The sequence below is a fragment of the Trachypithecus francoisi genome, unplaced genomic scaffold (genome assembly GCF_009764315.1).
Source record: "Trachypithecus francoisi isolate TF-2019V2 unplaced genomic scaffold, Tfra_2.0 Lachesis_group5, whole genome shotgun sequence".
NCBI lineage: Eukaryota > Metazoa > Chordata > Mammalia > Primates > Cercopithecidae > Trachypithecus > Trachypithecus francoisi.
Window position 1 is genome coordinate 17,291,601 of NW_022681470.1, and position 21,149 is coordinate 17,312,749.

Here is a 21,149-nt window from a genome sequence, read left to right on the forward strand (position 1 = left end):
CAGAGCTGAGTCTTGAAAGTCTGACTGGCTCACTGGTTTATGCACTCAGGCCCTGGACTGGGCCCCGCAAGCTGGGGTGGGGGTGGGGCCCACGCTGACTTTGCTGTCTGAGTGAGAATAGAACAGAACTGCCATCCAGGCTGGGCTTGTGCTGGTCCAGGAGTGAAACACTTTTCCCGCTCTGCCAGCTGATCCCAGGTGTGGACCGAGGGAGGAGCGGCACACAGAGTGGGATGTCACAGGCATCCAGGTTTTGGCCACACAGCCTGCGGTGCTTGATCCTGTAGGTCCGTGGATGGCCTCAGGGCCCACCCAACTTTGCACGACGGCAGGTCTGACGGAGTCTGGCCATGGTGGGATTTCTGCAAGGATTGTGACTTCCTAAAGTCCTAGGCTCAATACCCAGGCTCCAGCCAGTGCACCTCCCTCCACAATCCTCCTGCTGATCTCAAATGTGACTCTGGTCATGCCACTGTCCTCCTGCAGCAGTCCCTCGCTCCCCATCACACACAGTCAGATTCCTTAAAATGACTTCAAAAGCCTTCACAACCTGACCTTGGCACTCCTTCCATCCTGAACTATGTATTTTTCGTTTCCTAAACCTGCCCGGTCCTCTGCCCTCTTCCGCACACACTGCTCCCTCTGACACGGGCCCCACCTGTGTCAGCAGCTCTCTTCTATTCTCACTCAGAGAGATCCAGCTTCTGCTGCTGCCAGAATGTGCAAACTGCCCACAACAGAGGCCAGCGCTGAGTCCCTGAAGAGGGACCATCCCGAGGAGACCACGTGGGCTACACCAGAGCTTTGCTAGCCTGGAAGATGATAGGAGGAAATACCTATTCCTGTCAAAGGTTTTCTTTTCCTGCCCACAGGGCCTGACTAGCTCCAGTAGCCTAAGGGCATACAGAGTGTTTGCTTGTCACCTGGCAGCAGGTTCCACAGGACAACACCGCTTCCAACCAAGGGACCTATTTGGCAGCTAAGGAGGTGCAAGATCAGGTGCGTGTTCCAGGGCCCATGATCCTAAACTGCTGGTCTGGTGGAATGAGGGGGAGGCCCGGTGCAGGTGCAGCTGAGGCGCCATCTCAGAGGCGCCTGTGAGGAGGAGGTGGCGTCTGCCAGAATGCAGCTTATGCCTTAAATCACCCTAAGCACAGCCATTACACTTAGAAGGTGCTGTGTCCCCATGAAATGACTGACTCCCAAGGACCCACTTGGGAAACTTGGAATTCCTGTTCCCACAGTTCTTGGTTCTGTGGACTTAGAGACGCTGTTTCCCAAAGAGGGGAGCAGGGGACATGGCATTCCACGGAATCATTAGCTATAGTTGTTGTCTGGGCAAGAAGAGCCAGCACCTTGCGGGGCTGACTGACCAGGACTCTCCAGAGGAAGCAAGGCTACTGTCACACAGGCCAGGAGGAGCCTGTCTGCATCCTGGTCACCCACTCAGGCATCTCTGGACACTGACGGTATCCGATTTTGATAGTAACTAGACAAGCGCAGCAATCCTGAAGTGAGACGGGCCCCGTGACCTAAGGCTTAGACCCCCCCAGGGATGAGTGTCTGGATCACACCAGCAGATAAGCTACCAAGGTCAGCAGAGACACTAAGGGGAATCTGGGAATGTCCTGGACAGGAGGCAGATAGTGCAGTTGCAGCTCTGAGGCCAGTGACAGTGACAGGGAACGTAGTTGGTTCCACCGACTTTCCTTTTTTTTTTTTTCCTTTTTTTTTTTTTTCAGAGATAGGGTCTTGCTGTGTCACCCAGGCTGGAATACAGTGGTGTGATGGGAGTTCACTGCAGCCTCGACATCCTGGTCTCAAGCAATCCTCCCCCCTCAACCTCCTGAGCAGCTGGGACTACAGGCATGAACCACCACCATGCCTGGCTAATTTTTTAATTTTTTAGTTGAGACAGGGCCTTGCTATATTACTCAGGCCAATCTCCAGCAGTCCTCCCGCCTTGGCCTCCCAAAATGCCAGGATTACAGGTGTGAGTCACTGTGCCCAGGTGTGAGCCACCACACTCAGCTGCCTCTTATAAGCATGGGTCGATGGCATTCTGGAAGAGCTTCTCCCCACACTGTCTGAAACACAGACCTGGCACTGTGTTGGGTTGTGGTGGGCACTGTAATGTCCCACTAGATTCCCTTTTGTGGGTGAAGGACTTTATTCCCTCAGCTGCTGAGAGTGGTTAGGGAAAACAGGCCTCAGCTGCCCGCCCTCTGCAGGGACTGCCTCATCCTCTTGCCAGGGGAACCCACAGTCGATGAATGATCCATGGGAGGGTGATACAGTCCAGTCCTCTCATGCCAAGTCAGGACAACTCCAGAGCGGAGTTAGCTGAGGCCTTTGTTGGTTTCGCGCAGCTCCATGTCTCCCTCCATCCAATCCTGCTTCCTTTCCTGGGCCTCCATGAGTGTTGATCCCAAGAGCTCGCCCTAAGAAACATTTGCTCTCTAATCTCTGCATCTGCCTCCTACTCAGCTGAGCCCATTTGGTTTTCCCATAGGTAACTGGTCTTAGGGGCTGTCGGGGGCCATGTGAGACGGCTGCTCTTGAGGATCATGAGGTGAGAAAGCAGCAAAGGACAGAGTTCAGGTCAGGCATGTCTGGCCTCGGTCTGTGTAGCTCAAGGGGCAGGTGAGTCTCCTGATGCTCACGGGTTCGCTGGGATGTTTTCCGCAGATCTCTGCGTGGAACCCATGATCTACTTTGCACTCATGAATTGACCTTAACCTCATGGTAACTGTTATGTATCTCCAGCCCTGTTCCCTCTTGAAAAAATGAATTCTATGACCTTCCCACTGTTTGTGGTGGGGCCTTCGGGTTTATTTTTATTTTTTTATTTTATTTTTTATTTTTTATATTTTTTGAGAGGGAGTTTCACTCTTGTTGCCGAGGCTAGAGTACAATGGCATGATTTTGACTCACTGCAACCTCCACCTCCTGGGTTCAAGAAATTCTCCTGCCTCAGCCTCCCAAGTAGCTGGGATTACAGGCGTGTGCCACCACACCCGGCTAATTTTTGTATCGTTTTAGTAGAGATGGGGTTTCACCACGTTGGCCAGGCTGGTCTCGAACTCCTGACCTTAGGTGATCCACCCGCCTCAGCCTCCCAAAGTGCTGAGATGACAGGCGTGAGCCACCCTGCGTGGCTATTTTTTATTTTTAACACAGGGTCTTGCTGTGTCACCCAGGCTGGAGTGCAGTGGCACAATCATGGCTCACTGCAGCCTTGACTTCCTGGGCTCCAGTGATCCTCCCACCTCAGTCTCCTGAGTAGCTGGAACTACATGTGCACCACCACACCCAGCTAATTTTTGTATTTTTGGTAGAGATGGGGTTTCACCATGTTGCCCAGGCTGGTCTCAAACTCCTGGCCTCAAGTGATTGCCCGCCTTGGCCTCCCAAAGTGCTGGGATTCCAGGCTTGAGCCACAGCACTCAGCCTAGTTTAGAGTCATATGTAATCACCCTGAGATTTCCTGGGCACGCGAAGCAGAACCACGTTGACCCTGCTACTTAGTAATTCCCAGCCCCACTGGGGGAATTACTACAGGGGGAGAGACCGTGTGGCCTCTCCTCCTGTAGCCTCTGCCCTGTCTGGTGGGCAGTCAGGGCCAGTTAGGAAAAAGGCGGACCTGACTTCGGAGCAGGAATTACAGACCACACCTCGTCTCTCTGTTGTTGGCAGTGTCAAAAGAATTTATTTCAAATCTGCTTAAGACTGTGGTAAAACTCAGGTTTTCCAAAAGGTAATACAGAAAGTTCAACCAACCCCCAAAGACCAGAAAACACAGTGTTTGCAATTCAAAAAATACAAACGCTTGTGGATACCAATACAAAAATTAGAAAAAAGTTGCTTTCCTTACCACTCCCCCCTACCCCCTGCGTTTTCAGTGGAACATCCACAGCAATAGGACCAAGAGCTGCCACCAAATACCAACAACAAGTGACCGAAAGTGGGTGCGATAGGGGAGGGGGAGGGAGGAGGAGAAATGGGGATAAAGAAAGGCAAGAAAATGGGAGTTCTGTCGACAGTCAAAACAAGGACACGAAGTTTTTTGTTTCTTGTTAAATCCCTTTGCCAACGTTAAACAAACACCTCTCATGCTTAATGCAACAGCTTAGTGTCAAGGCAGCAATCCTACATCATGCATTGAACGTTTTCTGCTTTGCCCTCTCCCTGCTTCCTCTGGGTGCCAAGAAAGCCTGGGGCTCTGGATGTCCGGTTTCCAGGGCTAGGAGGAGTTGGAGAGGCTTCCCAGGCTGGGTCTCACCCAGTAAGCACCTGACACGTTCCTGCTACCGCAGTTGCAAGCAGTCACCTTCCCGAACCTGAAGCCTGGTTTTGGCCTCTCCTCAGAGCCTTACCCGAGGGCCTGGCCTGGTCTGCAGTGCCTGCATCCCTGGCCCACAAGTCTCTAGGCCTTCCCCAGGACTGTGCTCTTTGAGAGAAGAGCGATGGCTCTGGATGAGACTTCCTTGGAGGTCTCAGCTCCCAGCTCCTGACTGATGTCAACATCAATCATTGAAAAAGCCAGGGCCTCCCCCAACCTGCATAGCTCATGCTGGTGAAGGCTCAGTGGTTATCAGTCATCTGAAAGTGACACGATGACCCACTAGCCCAACCAGCCTTCAAAACTTCGGCTCAGTTGCATCTCTTCCCACTATCCATGCTGGATTTCAAACCCACTCACACTGCAGAGACCCCTCGAAACAAAGGAGACAAGCTATGAGTTAAGATACCCATTAGATACCAGAACTTGCGTAACAAAGAAGGCAGAGGCCTGGGTTAGTGTCCTTCCTTGGTTTAAAGGGGCTTCTGCACGCAGAGGCCTTGAGGCCTAGCAGTGAGACTGCTGACAGGCAGCCTGTTCACAGCACACACAGAGCGCTGTTCAAACAGGCCTGGTGGGGAACGGAAACATATGGGGTGTTACTTTCTGTGCTCATAGGAAATCTGTCTTAAAGGTCTATTTTTCACGCTGGAGGCCAGGCAGTTCCTTGCCCTGGTCACAAGGAGGCTTGGATGGAAGACACTGGTCGGAGAACACTGGAATCCACTCCCCCGACAGGTCTGATTCACTGAATGGGACTCATTAGCTGAGATGCCAGAGGTGAAAGACTGCACTTTTTTTCTTTAAAAATGTTATTCTGTAATCCTCACAATACATCAGAGGAGGTAGGTTAGTATGACTAGTCCCATTTCAGGCGGGGATACTGAGGCACAGAAAGGATAAGAGATTGGCCCCCACCCATACCATGAATCACTATTAACGTCAGGTTAAAAGAGGGAAGTAACTGAGGGCTGAACTTGGTGTCTGATCAATACATCCTACCCGAAACCTGCTCTCATATTTTTACAGCCCAGATACGGTTAAAGCTGCAGGATCCTTTGATCTTCCGGGAGGAACTGCCAAGAATGCGGTCAACAAACACAGCTACCGGCTCACTTGCAAAAGAAAAGTCCTGAAATTTTCCAGCATCACCATCTTGAATATTTGCCAATAACATCTGTTAGATTTTTTAAAAAACCAATTGAGGGCCACAAACCCATTAAGAAGTTCCTGTTGCTTCCAGTAAAACGTGGCCAAGGAAAACAAAGGTAACAAGTTTTGCTTTCTGGGAAAGGGGGAGCGGGCTGGGGGCATCTTCAGTGAGTAAAAATTCAAGACCCAACAGGTTGGCATCTGTTGGGGGTGGCTCACCCCATTTCCCCCTACCTGCCCCCTGAAGACCCATGGAAAATCCTGGGCTTGGGTATCAAGATAAAGGCTGGAAGCTTTGACACAGACAGGCTTTCTATGGAACAATGCAGCCGGAAAGCTACAGTCCCCCTGCAGATCCACACATGACAAACCACTAGCATAACCTGGTGGTTCTCAACTTGTGGAGGCCCCCAGGAGATATCTAGCAATGTCTACAGATACTTTTGGTTGTCACACCTAACTTGGGGGTTGCTACTGGCAGATGATGGGTACAGACCAGGGATGTTGCTAAACATCCTACAGTGTACAGAACTTACCGCAAAATGTCAGTAGAGGTTGAGAAACCCTGGCACCACCCCACAGGCTGTGCGACAGTGTCCTTCAGCATTCACATGTTGAGTCCCCCTAAGGACTGACCCTCACTACCGCACAGCCAGCAGGTGGCCACGGGACCAGTAACAGCCTCCTTGACACTGAACCACCTGCCCACTGGTGCTGAAACGTGCCTTCCCAGGGGGACCAAGCCTTTCGCTTGCAATGAGAATTAAGGCTTAAATGCAAATATCCCTGGAAGAAATACACAAAGATCCTGCATTCTGATCCTTTCCTGAGAGTGCTGTGGTGGGGCGGAGGGCAGGGGCACCAAGAGGGAGAGAAAGGGCACAAAGAGGAGGGTAGGCCTGCCCCCAGCTCTCTTGGTGAGCTCCACGGTGCCTGCCCAGGCTCAATCCGGAAAGCACCACCCTCCTCAAACTTGGTGGGCCATAGGGCACCTAGGGCACTGTTGCAACTACAAAGTACATATCAGGCTGAAGATGCAACCTGGAACTATATACAGTTTTATAGCGCTTAGGTCAGTTACCTTGTGGGTCAGTATTACTGGTGTCCTCTTTAATTGGAATCGTTATTTTCCCAAGGAGAACAGAGAGGGGAAAAGCAGGCTTTGGGGAAATACCTTCCCCGGCTTTGAATTAGGAGCTGGGATGCTATGTATGCAGTGAGGTGCTAGTGGATATTTTCGGAAGAGATTAATTTTAAAAGGAAAAGGCATACACTTTGACCACACTTGCTCACTGGCAAAGAACAACTGCAGAACACATTACAGAGGCACTATTTACAATGCAATGGAACTCGACATTTTAAAACTACTTTGAATTCCTTTTTCACTGAAACTGCTTGATAGATTTACACCAAGTTACTCCCCAGCCAGCCCAACTAAAGCCTCATCTTGATATCATTTCTATGTACAAATATGCCACCATGATGTAACATGTTACGGAATTCGATGGTGGATGAGAATTCCATGACCTGTTATTTCTACTCCGAAACCCGGGACCTTCCCGGCCATGAGGAGTTGATAAGTTCCTTCTTCACTTTTCTGAACCCTCAAAAACACAAGTGTGTGGCACGGACCTGCCCTTCTCTTTGAAGTCAGAACATAGAAGGTGTTTTGTGCTGAAGACGGGAGAGGCGTGTGTGAAGGAGAGCTGGATGCCGTCCCTGGCATCGGCTGTATTGCTTCTGGGCTCGTGGAGGAGTCAGAAAAGGGAGATTCTCAGCCCCCAAGCTCAGGGCAGCAGTCAGGAGGAGGGAGTCCTTGCTGCACCTCTCTGGACTTCAGGGAATTTTTTTCTGAAGAAGGCCACCAGATTTGTGGGCATTTCCCTCCTGCACTTTCCACTTCTCTCCTGACCTGGATGCTGCTCCTTCAAAGGAGTTAGGTTCAGGGTAGCTCCAGGCAGCTTGTGCTCCAGTGATGGGCACTTCCTCTGCAGAGGTGGGGTCACCTGGTGACCCGGGCTGTGGTGACGGTGGAGGCTCCACAGCCTTCCCCGGGGCTCCCCTGTGAGAAGCTGCTGTCACCAGGCAGCCCTGCGTAGCCCACTCTCATTCTGGGGGCAGGGTGTAGGTCTGTTTTTTTCAGAAGACAGCTAGACACTTCCCAAAGCTGATAGCTTCCTCAGCCCTAGGAAAGTGGTGACTGCTCTTCATCCTCAATCTTTAGGGATCTTCTCCATGCTCCCAGCCATGGCCACCCAGAGCTATGGCTAAGGATGAAGCTGCAGGGATATGGGAGACAGAGGCAGCGGTGCGGGCAAGGACACAGAGTCCTAGGTCTTGTATGTTACCTCCAAGGGCTCTGGACGGGGCTCTGGGATGGGAGGAGGAGAGCCAGAAACCGCTTGGTGAGATGACAAGGAAGAGGCAAGACCTAGACTTCCACGAAGCAGATGGCTCCCAGGCTCTGCAGCAGAGGCTGCAACAGCACCAAGCAGCTCCTGGAGACGGGGCAGCTGGCCTTGCCAGCCACATCGCAGAGACAGTGGACCAGGCGGCCTTGCAGACCAAGAGCGTGAGCTTTGAGGTAGGATTGTCGGGCCTGCTGAGTGGAGGCGGGGGACCTGCATGGCTCTGGCAGGCGGTTACTCAGAAAGCAGGCGTGGTATCTGAACGGGAAGGCAGAACCAAGGACGCACAGTTGGTGCCGGTGTACGGGGCAAGTTTTTATAAAAATCCAGTCCAGCAAATTGACAAGTCACTTCTCAGCCTCAGAAATAAAATGCTTGACAAAATATATTCTTTTTAAAAGGAGAGAGAAACGTTACTACCAGGTGGAGCTGGAGGTGGCAGGTGACTGGGAAGATGAGAGGAGGGAGGAGAGGAAGGGTTCCCTGGGAACAAGAGCCCGGCAGGCTCAGAACCCCTGTCGTGAGCTGTCTCTGAGAGGTGTGGATGACTCAATGTGGATCTCAAGGGAGAAGCCTGGTGTTTCCAGAGTCCCGCCCTCGCAGGTCAGACTCGGCACACCCAGTCTCACAGTGGGAAACTGATATTGCTCTTCTATTTTCTGCCTTCCCCAGAGATCCCGCCCACCACATCAGGGCAGAGCCATCCCTGCCGGCCACAGGGACCACTTGTGTTCATGATGCTTTCATAACGACAATAGGGTGGACTGACTAGAAGAGGCTTTCCCAGGGTCTGCCATCTTAAATGCTTATGAGTCTGAGAGTGGTTCTGCTCAGAAGAGCAATCTGGATGCATTTTCAGTTAACTTCTTGGGTTGCCAGTTTCAGAAAGGAGCCACCACCAGGTGAAGACTTATGACATAGTTGTTAAAATTCTTGTGTTTTCACGTGGATTTAAGAACTAAGAACTGAGTGAATTAATTTTAGGAGACTGTCATGCTTGTGTGTGTGTCGGGGGGGATGTATGTGTGTATGTGAGAGACAGAGAGAGAGAGAGAGAAGGAGGGAGGGAAAGAGAGGGAAAGATGGAAGGAAGAGAGAGGCAGGGATGGAGGAAAGGAAGAGAGAGGAGGAAAGGAAGAAAGAGCGTGAAGGAGGGAGGGAAGGAGAGAGAAGGAGGGAGGGAGAAGAAATGAAGGAGGGAGGAAAACAGAACACAATTGGCTGACTAATAAAGGAAGCCATTTTAAAAGGTTCTCAACACTTCAGTGAGAGAGGCAAAAGTCTAGCAAGAATGATTAATATACCTTTCTATCAATCCTGCATTGGGTCTGCAAGTGACAGGCACTACTAAAGACTCTAGGACCAAGAAGCTAGAAGATAACTTTCTCAGCATGATGAGAATCTGCAGTCTTGGGACTCTGAGGAGGCAGGGTCCCCGCAGAGGGCCAACACCTGGGGTGTGGGATTACAGCGCAGCTCCTGACTGCCACTCTCAGGAGGCCAGTCTCAAAGTCTACCTTCCTCTCCCTCCAAAAAAAGACAAGCTTTGCAAACAGATGGCAGGAAACACAGACATGAAGCCCGAATGCTGACTCCCTTGAGAAAGGTCCTTCTTGGGGAGCGTTCATAACGTCTGGGTGGAACAAGGGTGACACACGTACCCGCCTTTGCCACTGACAGTGGCAGCTGTGAGCAAGGCCCGTAGACCCATTCCCCGTGCTCCCAAGAAAATGTGTTTCTATGACATTCCACGCTGCCAGGCTGTACCCATGACGCGTATCCTGCTTTTGTGGGTTATTTGAGCTTAGTGAGAATGGTGAGCATTTTGCCTGTGAATGTCAGTGTCACAGGCGCAGTGCCGAGCTGGAGCGGAGCTAATTGCCTGACAGCTTTGGCCGCCCCAGGTTAGTCGGCACTTCCAATCCTGTGTGCAGGGTGACCTGGAAAAGAAGACAGGGGAAGTGAGGGTGGGAGAGGCTGCCGCAGGGGCCCTGAGTGCTCCAAAGGCACTGCAGACACCGGCAGGATCCCCTGCTGGCTCCAGGGCCATCCATGCAACAGCTCAGGGCTGCTGTATACTGGTGAATATTATGTCACTCAATATCCCTAATTAAAGGCTATGTTGGTTTGCACCTTTTTCCTCATAATAAGAATCACCCAGCTGACTAGTTCCTCATTTTGCCAGAGCTGCCAGAGCCGGGCAAAGTAGATGCTGTCCCAGGAGCACGGCTCTCATGCACTGGCTCTCGTGGTTACATATTTGTGTCTACTTTCTAGCCATGACCTTCTTTCCTTTCCTATTAATCCCATTCTATTAACTGTGAGGAATAATAGCCAACCTTTTATTTTTTTTTATTAAGAAAAGCTTATTTGTTCATTGGTAGAGATGGTGTCTTGCTAGTTCTCCAGGCTGGTGTCAAACTTCTGGGCTCAAGCGATTCTCCTGCCATGGCCTCCCAAAATACTGGGGTTACAGGCGTGAACCACCATGCCTAGCCAAGGCTATCTTTTATTTTATTTTAGTTTTTTGAGACAGAGTCTTGCTCTGTCACCCAGGCTGGAGTGTAGTGGCTCAATCTCGGCTCACTGCAGGCTTTGCTTCCCAGGTCACGCCATTCTCCTGCCTCAGCCTCGTGAGTAGCTGGGACTATAGGCGCCCGCCACCACACCCGGCTATTTGTTTTTTTTTTTTTTTTGTATTTTTGGTAGAGACAGGGTTTCACCGTATTAGCCAGGATGGTCTCGATCTCCTGACCTCATAATCTGCCCGCCTCGGCCTCCCAAAGTACTGGGGTTACAGGTGTGAGCCACCATGCCCGGCCAAGCCTATCTTTTAGGTTGCCACAAATCCCTTTTGCAAATGAGTAGAAGATCAAATCGATCAATCAGTGATTGATGTAGACTCCTCAATATTCAGGGCCACAAAATAGGACCCTGCCTCCCCACACTCCAACTCCCCATCCCAAGTGGAGGAGGACTCTACTAAGACGACGGATGGCACCTTCGTGTTTCTCCCTTCCTTACACCCTCCTGGGCTCTCATTCTTGTCTCTCTGTTTCAGGCCTCCTGAGCTACCAGCACTCCCCAGGGACTGGGCTCAGCCATGAGGTCTGCGTCTCCAGAAGCTGCCACCTTAGGGCCCCTGGGTGTCCCAAGTGAACAAGTTAGAACGGAACGCCTCTAGGAAATGTCCAAGGCAGTCCACTCGATAAGCTCTGTCTGGGAAGGCTCTGTGGTCAGCTTCTTTATGGCCCACTCTGCCCATGGGCACTGCAGAGACTTGGGGGCAAACAGTGGGGAGCAGCCAGACCAGGTCTGGCCCGGGGGAGGTGTGTACCTGCACATTGCGGTTGAGGCTGAGGGCTGGCATGAAGACCCCGTCCACGTGGCTGAAAGCTGTGGGGCCCTGCTGCTGCCCGTTGATGAAGAAAGTGAGGGTGTGCTTATTCAGGTCCAGCAGCACGCCCACGGTGGCCCCCTTGCACACGCCGCCTTCCGTCCTGGGAAGAGAATCCCCAGGAAGACCATCACCACACCCAGCCTGGGATGAAGGGGATTAACTCAGGAGAATTGTTTATTTATTTGGAGACACGGTCTCACTCTGTCACCCAGGCTGGAGTGCAGTGACGCCATCTTGGCGCACAACAGCCTCGCCCTCCCAGGCTCAAGAGATCCTCCCACCTCAGCCTCCCGAGTAGCTCGGACTACAGGTGCATGACATGAGACCCAGCTAATTTTGTTTGTGTTTTTTGTAGAGATAGGGGTCTCACTATATTACCCAGGCTGGTCTTGAACTCCTAGGCTCAAGTGATCTTCCCACTTTGGGCTCCCAAAGTGCTGGGATGATAGCCATGAGCCACCATGCCTGGGCAGGAAAATTATTTATAGGATGCTGGGAACACCCTCACTTAAACATGGCCCCCAAGGTGGTGGTGGGGTGCTCTCCTGGCATATGAGCCTTCTCTCACAGTGGACACGCCTTGTTAACAGGCCATGATGAAGACTCCCCTAGAGGAACCAGGCTGTTCAACCCCCTCTTCCTGAGAGCATCTGGGATCTGCATACTAGAAAAATCGGGTTCTGATGAGTAGGTCTCATTTGAAACTGTGGAGCATGGAGAATGGGTAAGAAAGGCACCTTTTCCTGCCAAAGAAAATAACTGACTTGGTGCCCTTTTCTGTTTTAGGCAAGTGAGGATGCTGAGGTTGATGAAGATGTGGCCATCCAGGCCTTCAGGAAATTTTGAAAGGCCCCTACCCTACATTGGCTCATCTTCCCAGAAACATCCTAGGGTCCCTCGAAAAGCAGTGTATGCCAGGGAGAAGGGTGCTGAAGTTGAAATCAAGTCCTCTGTTGGAGTCACCATCCCACAGGTGACCAATAGCGGAACCTTGAGAACGTCCATTCTGCTCTTGATCAGTGTTGGCAATGTCGTACTTCGTAGGTGGTAAGAATTCACATCCACCTGGTGGAAGCGAATCTATTAATAAAAGTAAGGAACATGCTCCCAAGGGCGGCTTGGCTGACCACGTCTTCTCCCATGGGCCGAATCCTGCAGACTCTCCTTCCCTTCCCTGAGGTGGTTTTTCATTTTTGAGTGGATGTTTCTCCCTGTGACCCAGGCTGAAGTGCAGTGGTGCAATCATGGCTCGCTGTTGCCTGAAACTCCTGGGCTCAACGGATCCTCCCACAAGCCTCAGGGATAGGTGGGACTACAGGCACACACCATGCCCGGCTAATTTTTAAAATATTTTATAGAGACGAGGGCTTCACTATGTTGCCTAGGCTGGTCTTGGACTGCTGGGCTCAAGGGATCCTCCTGCCTCAGCCTCCTAGGTAGCTGAGACTACAGGCTTGAGCCACCGCGCCGGCTCAGGGCTGAGGTCTTAGCCTTAACCTTAGCAACGCCACTCTGCTAAGAAAACCTTGTTTGTCCTTCCAGATTGAGAATGAGTTGATCTACTGGACGCTGCTGGTAGGGCAGAGGGAAGGTGAGCAGCGAGAAGGATTCACGACAGGAAGTACCGAGGAGGACTTGGTGGGCGGCCCTGCCCAGACAGGTGTTTCCGGATTGGGCAGGGCTTCCCCGAGGGTGCCCCGGCAGGTGGGAGAAGGGAACCAAAACCGCGCGGTTGGTGCTATTTGGATACTGACCACCGGGTGGCGGTAGTGACCCACGGGAGGTGCAGAAATGAGTCCGACCTAAGCAAAGCCTCAGGCCCAGTCAGCTCTGGGGTCCAACTTTCCAGCTGCCTCGACTTCCTCCCAGAGAGCGCTTACCCTACCCGGTCCACATCCCAGGGTGGGAGGACATGCAGAAAGGGGCAGATTCTCTCTACCTTCTCATGGCCCCACTTCCCTTCTGTTTTTCTTACTGAGGTGGCACCAAGGGGCCGTCAAGGACAGCAAAGGCCCAAGTGCTCGGCAGCCCTTGGGAGGAGTGTGGTGGCCAATGGCCGGGAGAGCTGGGGAGTCTGCACCGCACAAACCGAGGCTGGGGTCCTGGGCTCAACCCTGACAGTGTCAGGTGGCCGCATGGCCTGAGCCATTGTCCGACCTTCCTAAGCCCAGGCTTTTTATTTATTTATTTATTTTGTAGAGAGGAGGGTCTCACTATGTTGCCCAGGCTGGTCTTGAACTCCAGGGCTCAAGTGATCCTCCTGCTTTGGCCTCCCAAGTAGCTGGGACTACAGGTACACAGCACCATGCCTGGCTAATTTTTAAAATTACTATTATTTATAGAGACAGGGTCTCACTAAGTTGCCCAGGCTGGTCTCAAACTCCTGGGCTCAAGCAATCCTTCTGCCTCGGCCTCCTTAGGTGCTGGGATTACAGGTGCGAGCCACCATTCCAGTCTAAGCCCCACTTTTATAATCTGTAAAATGGCAACAATAATAGCACTTTTGCAAGGATTAAATGAGCTCAAGATACATTGAGTGCTTCCTACAGCACTGAGCACAAGTAAGGGCTTGACAAATGCTTCTTGTTATTACTCCTGCCAGCAAGCAGGGTATCTGGGTGCCAGTTTGGCTTCAGCAAGCAGAGACGGAGCTGATGGGCCTGGACTTGGCCCCTCTGTGGGTAGGAGGGAGAATGGCCAGCTTGCAGGGTCTGGGCAGAGGCACAGAGCTGCCCGCCTCTTCCCCAGGACTCAGGAGAGAAGGGGCCCCGCCTACCAGCAAAGAGGCAGGCAGACAGGGTCCTGAGGGCCCTCGGGCAAGTCCTTGGCCCAGATTAGACCTGGCTTCCCTGAGAAAGAAGAAGCTGGTCCTTCCTCTGCAGGAAGGTGCCCCAGGGGCTGTTATAGGAGCTGCAGGTGGGCCCAGGGCACTGAGAGCCTCCAGGTCAATTTTGCCTGGGACTGGTGCCAGCGAAGTCAAGGTCAGCTCCTTGAAGTTCCTCACCCCTTCCTGCTGGGGAGATGGCCCTTAGCAGACCAGAAGCAAGGCTCCATAGCAAGGAGGTGGCGCCAGGTGTCCGCAACTTGCAATTCTCCATTTCTGGCCTTGGGGATTCTTCACCCCCACGTCCATCCCCACATGCCAGCCAGTTGTGAGCACAAAATCCCTGGGAGAGGAGAAAGAGTACGGGGCTATGGTGCAGGTGTGTTGGGGGTGGGGGGGCACTGCCTTCTCTGTGTCTGAGAGCCCAAGGCACCCTGGAGAAGCCCAGGCCTCGGGGGCAGTCCCAGAGGACCCATCCCCGTCTGCCCTCCTAACAGAGGCCCCAGTAGTGACACAGGCCAGGACCTGAGTCTCCTGTGTCCACACTGGTGACCCTACTCCCAGGGCCAGTCTCAGGGCAAAGCCACAGCTGTAGGCACCCTTGGCAGACTCATTTTAGTAGTTAGCACCCCAGCCATGCCCTCTGCTACTGCCCTGTCGAGGGCCCGGTCCTGCTGAGGCTCAAGCGCACATGAGACCAGGGCAGTGGCCAGGATCACTGCAGGGAAGTTAGTGGCAATGACCTGGTTACAGCTCTGAGGACATCAACCCCAGTGGTGCCCATTAACGCCCTGCGGTGACTCAAGCCTGGGTTGACAGTTGCAAAGGAAAGTGAAGCTGGACCAGAAAGAAAACTACGAGCTCCATATCCCAGCAGAGGCCCGCTGGGTAACTTGGGAGACCCATCTGTGTGGGTGCTGTGCAAATCACCATAACATACCCTCATCTGGGCTCCAGGCCAGTTCTACGTGGGCAGAGTCAAAGCTTCCTAGAAAATGGAGGCCAAAGTGGCTGAAAATACCTCCTCCCAATTCCTGCTGGCTTTGGGGAAAGCAGAAGGGACACTGGTCTTCAGGACCCTCATTCCCAAACAACCTGTGTCCATGGGAGGCAGGATGGGGCCCAATCGCACCTGTTGGTGTGGGAGTTGCAGTGCATGAACCAGCTGCGGTTGTTGTCCACATACATGGCCCAGGCCTTGTCATCCTTGCCCAGCATCATGTCCTTGACCACGCTGGCCCTGGCCACCCCGAAGGCGGGGTCTGGGTGGTTGTCGTACCGGTCCACGTGTAGCTCCCAGTAGTGCACGCCCTTGGAGAACGCAGCTGTGCCCAGCACCACCCGGTCATCATAGCTGCTGCAGGTGGCTGTCTGGTTGTCGTTGGATAAAATGATGTCCCGATGCCCAGAGTTGGGGTCAAATGTGAACCAGGCCACTAAAAAGGAAGGAGGCGAGAGGAGCAGGGTCAGGGGATGGAATTTGTTAGTAGTTTCTAACTGGCTCAGAGACACAAACACACTCACTTCTGTTAGAAGGTCGGCACCCAGGAGTGAAGGTTCTTTCCTATATGATTACCGCACACGTGCACACACACACACACACACACACACGCACACGCTCACACACACGCTCTGCTCTGTGTTCATCCAAGTTGCTAGCCCTATGAGCCCGGCCTTGCCAAGGATTTTCAGGCCTCAAAGCCTCAAATCTAGATGCATTTCCCGGTCTTGGTTTCTAAAACCCTTCCAAACGCATTGTAAGTACAGGAGGAAATAGGCGGGGTGCGGTGGCCCACGCCTGTAAACCCAGCACTTTGGGAGGCCGAGGTGGGTGGAGCACTTCAGGTCAGGAGTTTGAGACCAGCCTGGCCAACATGGCAAAACCCCATCCCTACTAAAAATACAAAAATTCATGGCCGGGCATGGTGGCTCATGCCTGTAATCCCAGCACTTTGGGAGGCCGAGGCAGGCAGACCATGAGGTGAGGAGATGGAGACCATCCTGGCTAACATGGTGAAACCCCGTCTCTACTAAAAATACCAAAAAATCAGTCGGGCGTGGTGGTGGGCGCCTGTAGTCCCAGCTACTCGGGAGGCTGAGGCAGGAGAATGGTGTGAACCCGGGAGGCGGAGCTTGCAGTGAGCCGAGATCACACCACTGCCCTCCAGCCTGAGCGACAAAGCGAGGCTCCATCTCAAAAAAAAAAAAAATTCGCTGGGCATGGTGGTGGGCACCTGTAGTCCCAGCTACTCAGGAGGCTGAGGCAGGACAATCACTTGAACAGGGTGGCAGAGGTTGCAGTGAGCCAAGATTGCGCCATTGCACTGTGGGCTGGGCAACAGAGTGGGACTTCCTCTCAAAAAAAAAAAAAAAAAGAAGTACAGGAGGAAATAGTTATTGATGAGCCACCTCGTGGGTGGGAGATTTGAGACACAGAGAGGTGAAGTGATGGGCCAAAGTCACAAAGCTCAATTCTCCATTTTGCAGCCCATCAGCCACTGTCCCCTTTTGCTCCCCAACCCCCCAGTTTGTTGGAAGTGAGGCCCTTACTCTAAAGTCATGACCACAATGCACAGGGCAAGGACCGCTCATCTCTAGGCAGGAGAGTCTAGAGGCAGAAGTTAGTGAGCTCTCCTCTAGGGGCGTACAAAGTGGACTCTGCAGGTGGCACCATTTTCAGAAAAGTGTCCCTGGCTGGGTCTTTGACACCAGCATCTGCTCCTGCCTCTTCTCCTCCCTGCCTCTAGGAGACCATCCAGCTGTGGCAGTCAGAGGACGTGTAGACTCAATGATGAAAACGAATATAGGATTTGCCCTCTTCTTGGAGGCAGTGGGGAGCTGGAAACCGCCTCTGCAGCCTGGGCTGGGCCACGCCGGGTGGGGCAGGACTCTCTTTGGAATGTGATTTCTATTTCTCTCATTGCTCCCTGCTAAGAACTCAGATGATCAAAATTCCACTGAATTAATTTCAACATGCTGTTGTTGCCCAACACCTAGAAGGCTGGGTAGGTGTATAAACCACTGGATGTGAGCTCCGATGCTGGGGGTTAAAGAGCCCTCTTCCGCTGTGAGAAAGGCTCAAATGTAGGGACTGGTGTGGGCCCACTGCATCTATCGTGGAGTTTTCTTGTCTGGGACTGTCCTACTTACTCCTCGGCCCTTGAGAAGTGGGAGAAGTTTAGCCTCCCTCAGCTACTTCACATTTAGTCCAGCACAATGGGGTAAAGAAATGTTTCTTTCGTGGCTTGTAGGCCACGTGGGTGCAGCAAGGAGCTGTGTGTGCAGAGCAGGGTGAGGCGTATGCACCTCAACAGGCCCCTCCGACCCTGCACTTCCTCCCTCCACCATCTTCAGCAGCTCATCCTTTGCCCTGGTCCACGGGATGAAATGTGGGTTGGCCCTAGAAGTCAATCTTTGTCCTTTGGGAGGCCACCTATGGTCCCAGAAGGGCACGCCCTTGGAGAACCCAGATGTGCCTAGCACCACCCCCACCCCCACTCCGTCATCATAGGTGCTGCAAGTGGCTGTCTGCTTGTCATTGGATAAAATGATGAATCCGTTCTTCCCACTAAGAGATCCCGATGCTCACCATCGGACGTCTGCAGGACGACAGTTTTACTGTAAGGCCCGACACCAGAAGAGTTGAAAGCTTTGACTCGGGCGTTGTAGGTGCTGTTGAAGTGAAGACCGTCGATGGTACACAAAGTCTCCTTACCGACGTACACTTCCTGAAAGAGAGCAATGCTGCTCACCAGGCTCCTCTAGCATTTGGAAAATTCCTCTTAGCAAATGGCTTCTGGAAACACATTGATGTTAAAAGTGCTTTTGCCAGGCGTGGTGGTCTGTGGTCCCAGCTACTCAGGAGGCAGAGGTGGGAGCATCGCTTGAGTCCAGACTGAGCAACATTGCAGGACCCCATTTCTAAACAACTTTTGTTTTTATTTTTTTGAGGGACAGAGTCTTGCTCTGTTGCCAGGCTGGAGTGGAGTGGCATAATCTCGGCTTACCGCAGCCTCCGCCTCCCGAGTTCAAGTGATTCTCCTGCCTCAGCCTCCCAAGTAGCTAGGACTACAAGCATGCACCACCATGCCCAGCTAATCTTTATATATATGTTTTTTAGTAGAGATGGGGTTTCCCTATATGTTGGCCAGACTGGTTTTGAACTCCTGACCTCAGGTGATCCTCCTGCTTGGCCTCCCAGAGTGCTGGGATTACAGGCGTGAGCCAGCATGCCCAGCCAAAAAATTTAAAAAAAAATTCTTACCCAAATAGAAGTTAATAAAAAGGGAAATTGCGTTCAGTCATGGCTGGCTCACAGAACTTGACCAACTTGGGCATGAATGCCTTACTACTGGCTGCCTGGCCCCTCTGCTTATGAGGTGGCGAGGCGTGATGGAGTCCTGGTGAGGCGACTTCCCAGGTCTGCAGCCAGCCAGGATACTGACCAGGAACATCCTGACTCTGCCAAGGTCAACCTGGTCTACAAGACTATTGAGCCACAGGGCACATCCACTCCTTTGTCTCCTCCCACCCCTGAGGCTGGCATTTTCCACTCCTTAGCCCTCCTGGAGCTGCTGTTTTCCTGGTCTTTCCACAGGGTGAGACATTTCTGCATCAGGCCCCAAAGATACTTTTCTTTTCTTTCTTTCTTTCTTTTTTTCTTCCCTCCCTCCCTCCCTCCCTCCCTCCCTCCCTCTCTCTCTCTCTCTCTCTTTCTTTTTCTTCCCTCCCTCCCTCCCTCCCTCCTTTCTCCCTCCCTCCCTTCCTTCCTTCCTTCCTTCCTTCCTTCCTTCCTTCCTTCCTTCCTTCCTTCCTTTCTCTCCTCTCTCTCTCTCTCTCTCTCTCTCTCTCTCTCTTTCTTTCTTTCGAGACAGAGGCTGACTCTGTCACCTGGGCTGCAGTGCAGTGGTGTGATCTTGACTTACTACAATCTCTGCCTTCCAAGTTCAAGTGATTCTTGTGCCTCAGCCTCCAGAGTAGCTGGGACAACGGGCATCTGCCACCACGCCTGGCTAATTTTTGTATTTTAAGTAGAGATGGGGTTTCACCATGTTGACCAGGCTGGTCTCAAACTCCTGACCTCAAGTGGTCCACCCGCCTTGGTCTCCCAAAGTGCCGGGATTACAGGTGTGAACCACCGTGCCTGGCCCCCAAAGATACTTTCATAAAGATTGAGCTTGTTCCTCATTCGCTTCAAAGTTACCTTTGTCCTATTCAACCCCCAAAACGCATAGCCTTTTGCCTCTCCCATGTCATTATTTTCTGCTAATTAAATAATGTGGTCTAAGATCACACTAATCCATATAGGAGCCATAGCTCAAATCCAGGTCTGTCTGCATGCAACATCCACACTTTTCCCACTATAAGACCCTCTTCCTTATAAACCCTAGCCCTTGGGTCTAGCTTTTGTTAGTGGCCATGTCTCAAAGAGGAGGGACCACTTTTGAGCTCTGTGGCTGCTTCTTTTAATATTTCCAAACAGCCTTTTCTTTCTTTCCATTTCAAAAATACTGACTCTCCTCTTGATTTCTGGTGGATGAGCTCTTTCAGTTCTTGGCTCATTTTCCCAACAGGAGTGACTGGGGTCCGCACTCAGTGACCTGGCTTGAGCTACCTCATCTTACCTCCCTAATTGGCCCATATTCACATGGGACTCAGTAATTCCCAAGGAAGTGCTGCAACTATTTCCCTAATTCTTACATTCCTGTATTTTTCAAACACAAAGTAAAATGACACATACGTACATCTCTTTGAGAGAAACTAAGGGAATGGTGACCTTCGCAAGGTTTGTCAAATGGGTGCAACTTCCCAGGAGAAGAGATGCAAGAGTTGTTATGATTGCAGTAGTTTGTTAGAATGAGTGTTTATTTAATCATTTCGGGGCCAGGAACCAGGTGATCTGAGAAGCCCAGAGTTTGTGCTCCCTAGCATTCACGTCCGCCTGAACGTCACGGAGTGAAATCTCGAGGTGGTGCTCTATTAGGGCTGGACTGGGGTGGAGTCCTGCTCCACGGTTTCTAGCAGATGGGAGTAGAAGATGCATTTCTGGTTCACTAAGAACCTTTATTGCCCCCATGGCAATCTATCAGCAGCGACATGACTAGAATGTTGTCCCAATTCAACAACCATTTATCCAGCATCCTCTATGTGCCCAGCACCTTGCCAGGTATAGGAGGGTCAGACAGTGCTTCCTTGTCTCCAGAAATGATACCTCCCAAGTCAAGACAGAGCCGGGTGAAATAATTAGAGGATCAGACAAGACAAGGTGTGATAAAACCCGCTGAGGGAATATGTTGCTGTGTGAGGGGCTGGGGGTAAACGGGAAAGGAGGTGGGTGCAGGGAACACCTTCTCTGAGTTCTCCTCTAGTTCCACGCTTGTGTCAGTCCTCCCGGACCTAGCACTTGGGAGGGAAGCCCCATCTCCCTGAGCCCAGCCAGCCCTCTTTATCCTTTTGGCCAGTGTCCCCTCAGGATGGCAACACAATGTCCCCATGGGCTGAACCAGAGCTTGGGGCAGTGGGAGCCACTCTGGCCTCTGCATCGGTACCCTCAATCCCCGCCAAATAGGCAGCAAGGCCTCACCCGAAACTGCCCCCCGGCGCCGTCGTCCAGCTCCAGGATGTAGCCGTCCACGGGGCTGTGGGTGAAGGGTGGCATCCTCCAGGCCAGCGTGACGCTATTGTTGCGGGTGCAGCATTTCTCCAGCTGCAGTAGGGGGACGGGTGGCACTGTGAGAGGGACACGCATGAGTTAGTGCATGAAGCCCTCCGAGGGCCCCAGCCTGGTCCCCCACCCCACTCCATACCAGGGGTCCTGGCCCCCAGAGGACAACCAGGCTAAATTCCTTCCCTGGCCACCCTGTAGTCACTCCCAGACGCCCAGGAGTCGGTCTCCAGGTGGGCTGGGGATGAAGGCAAGCACAGGTGACCTTGCGCTTCTCAAACCTAGGGGTTGTCCTTCCTGGAATCTCAGGGGGCCCGTGGCAGATGGCCCCACCCCTCTGAGCCTATGGCCCTATGGAA

At 52.4% G+C, this 21,149-nt stretch overlaps 2 protein-coding genes across 10 annotated transcripts in view; one reads left to right on the plus strand and one right to left on the minus strand.

Moving 5' to 3' along the window:
- The first annotated feature begins 348 nt into the window (after positions 1-348).
- On the plus strand, positions 349-12,413 carry LOC117074980. 9 transcript variants are annotated; one of them, XR_004433797.1, is made up of 4 exons: positions 349-999; positions 5,372-5,610; positions 7,850-8,078; positions 11,893-12,413. XR_004433797.1 is itself a non-coding variant. In XM_033196948.1 (2 exons), exons 1-2 carry the CDS (start codon positions 7,758-7,760, stop codon positions 12,146-12,148), a joined length of 381 nt encoding a protein of 126 aa, XP_033052839.1. In that variant the 5' UTR covers positions 5,617-7,757; the 3' UTR covers positions 12,149-12,413. The 9 variants fall into 9 exon arrangements, 1 of the variants encoding a protein (XP_033052839.1); XR_004433800.1 differs by lacking the exon at positions 349-999 and adding an exon at positions 1,011-1,593; XR_004433796.1 differs by lacking the exon at positions 349-999 and having other exon boundaries at positions 3,349-5,610; positions 11,893-11,989; positions 12,089-12,413.
- TRIM67 (tripartite motif containing 67) overlaps positions 9,777-21,149 on the minus strand; it is a 54,249-nt gene continuing 42,876 nt past the window's right edge. Inside the window, exons 6-10 of the mRNA XM_033196951.1 lie at positions 20,710-20,855; positions 17,716-17,854; positions 15,259-15,562; positions 11,240-11,402; positions 9,777-9,842 (exon numbers count right to left, since the gene is read on the minus strand). Coding sequence (XP_033052842.1) covers positions 9,777-9,842; positions 11,240-11,402; positions 15,259-15,562; positions 17,716-17,854; positions 20,710-20,855 — 818 coding nt within the window. The remainder of the gene's footprint in view (positions 9,843-11,239; positions 11,403-15,258; positions 15,563-17,715; positions 17,855-20,709; positions 20,856-21,149) is intronic.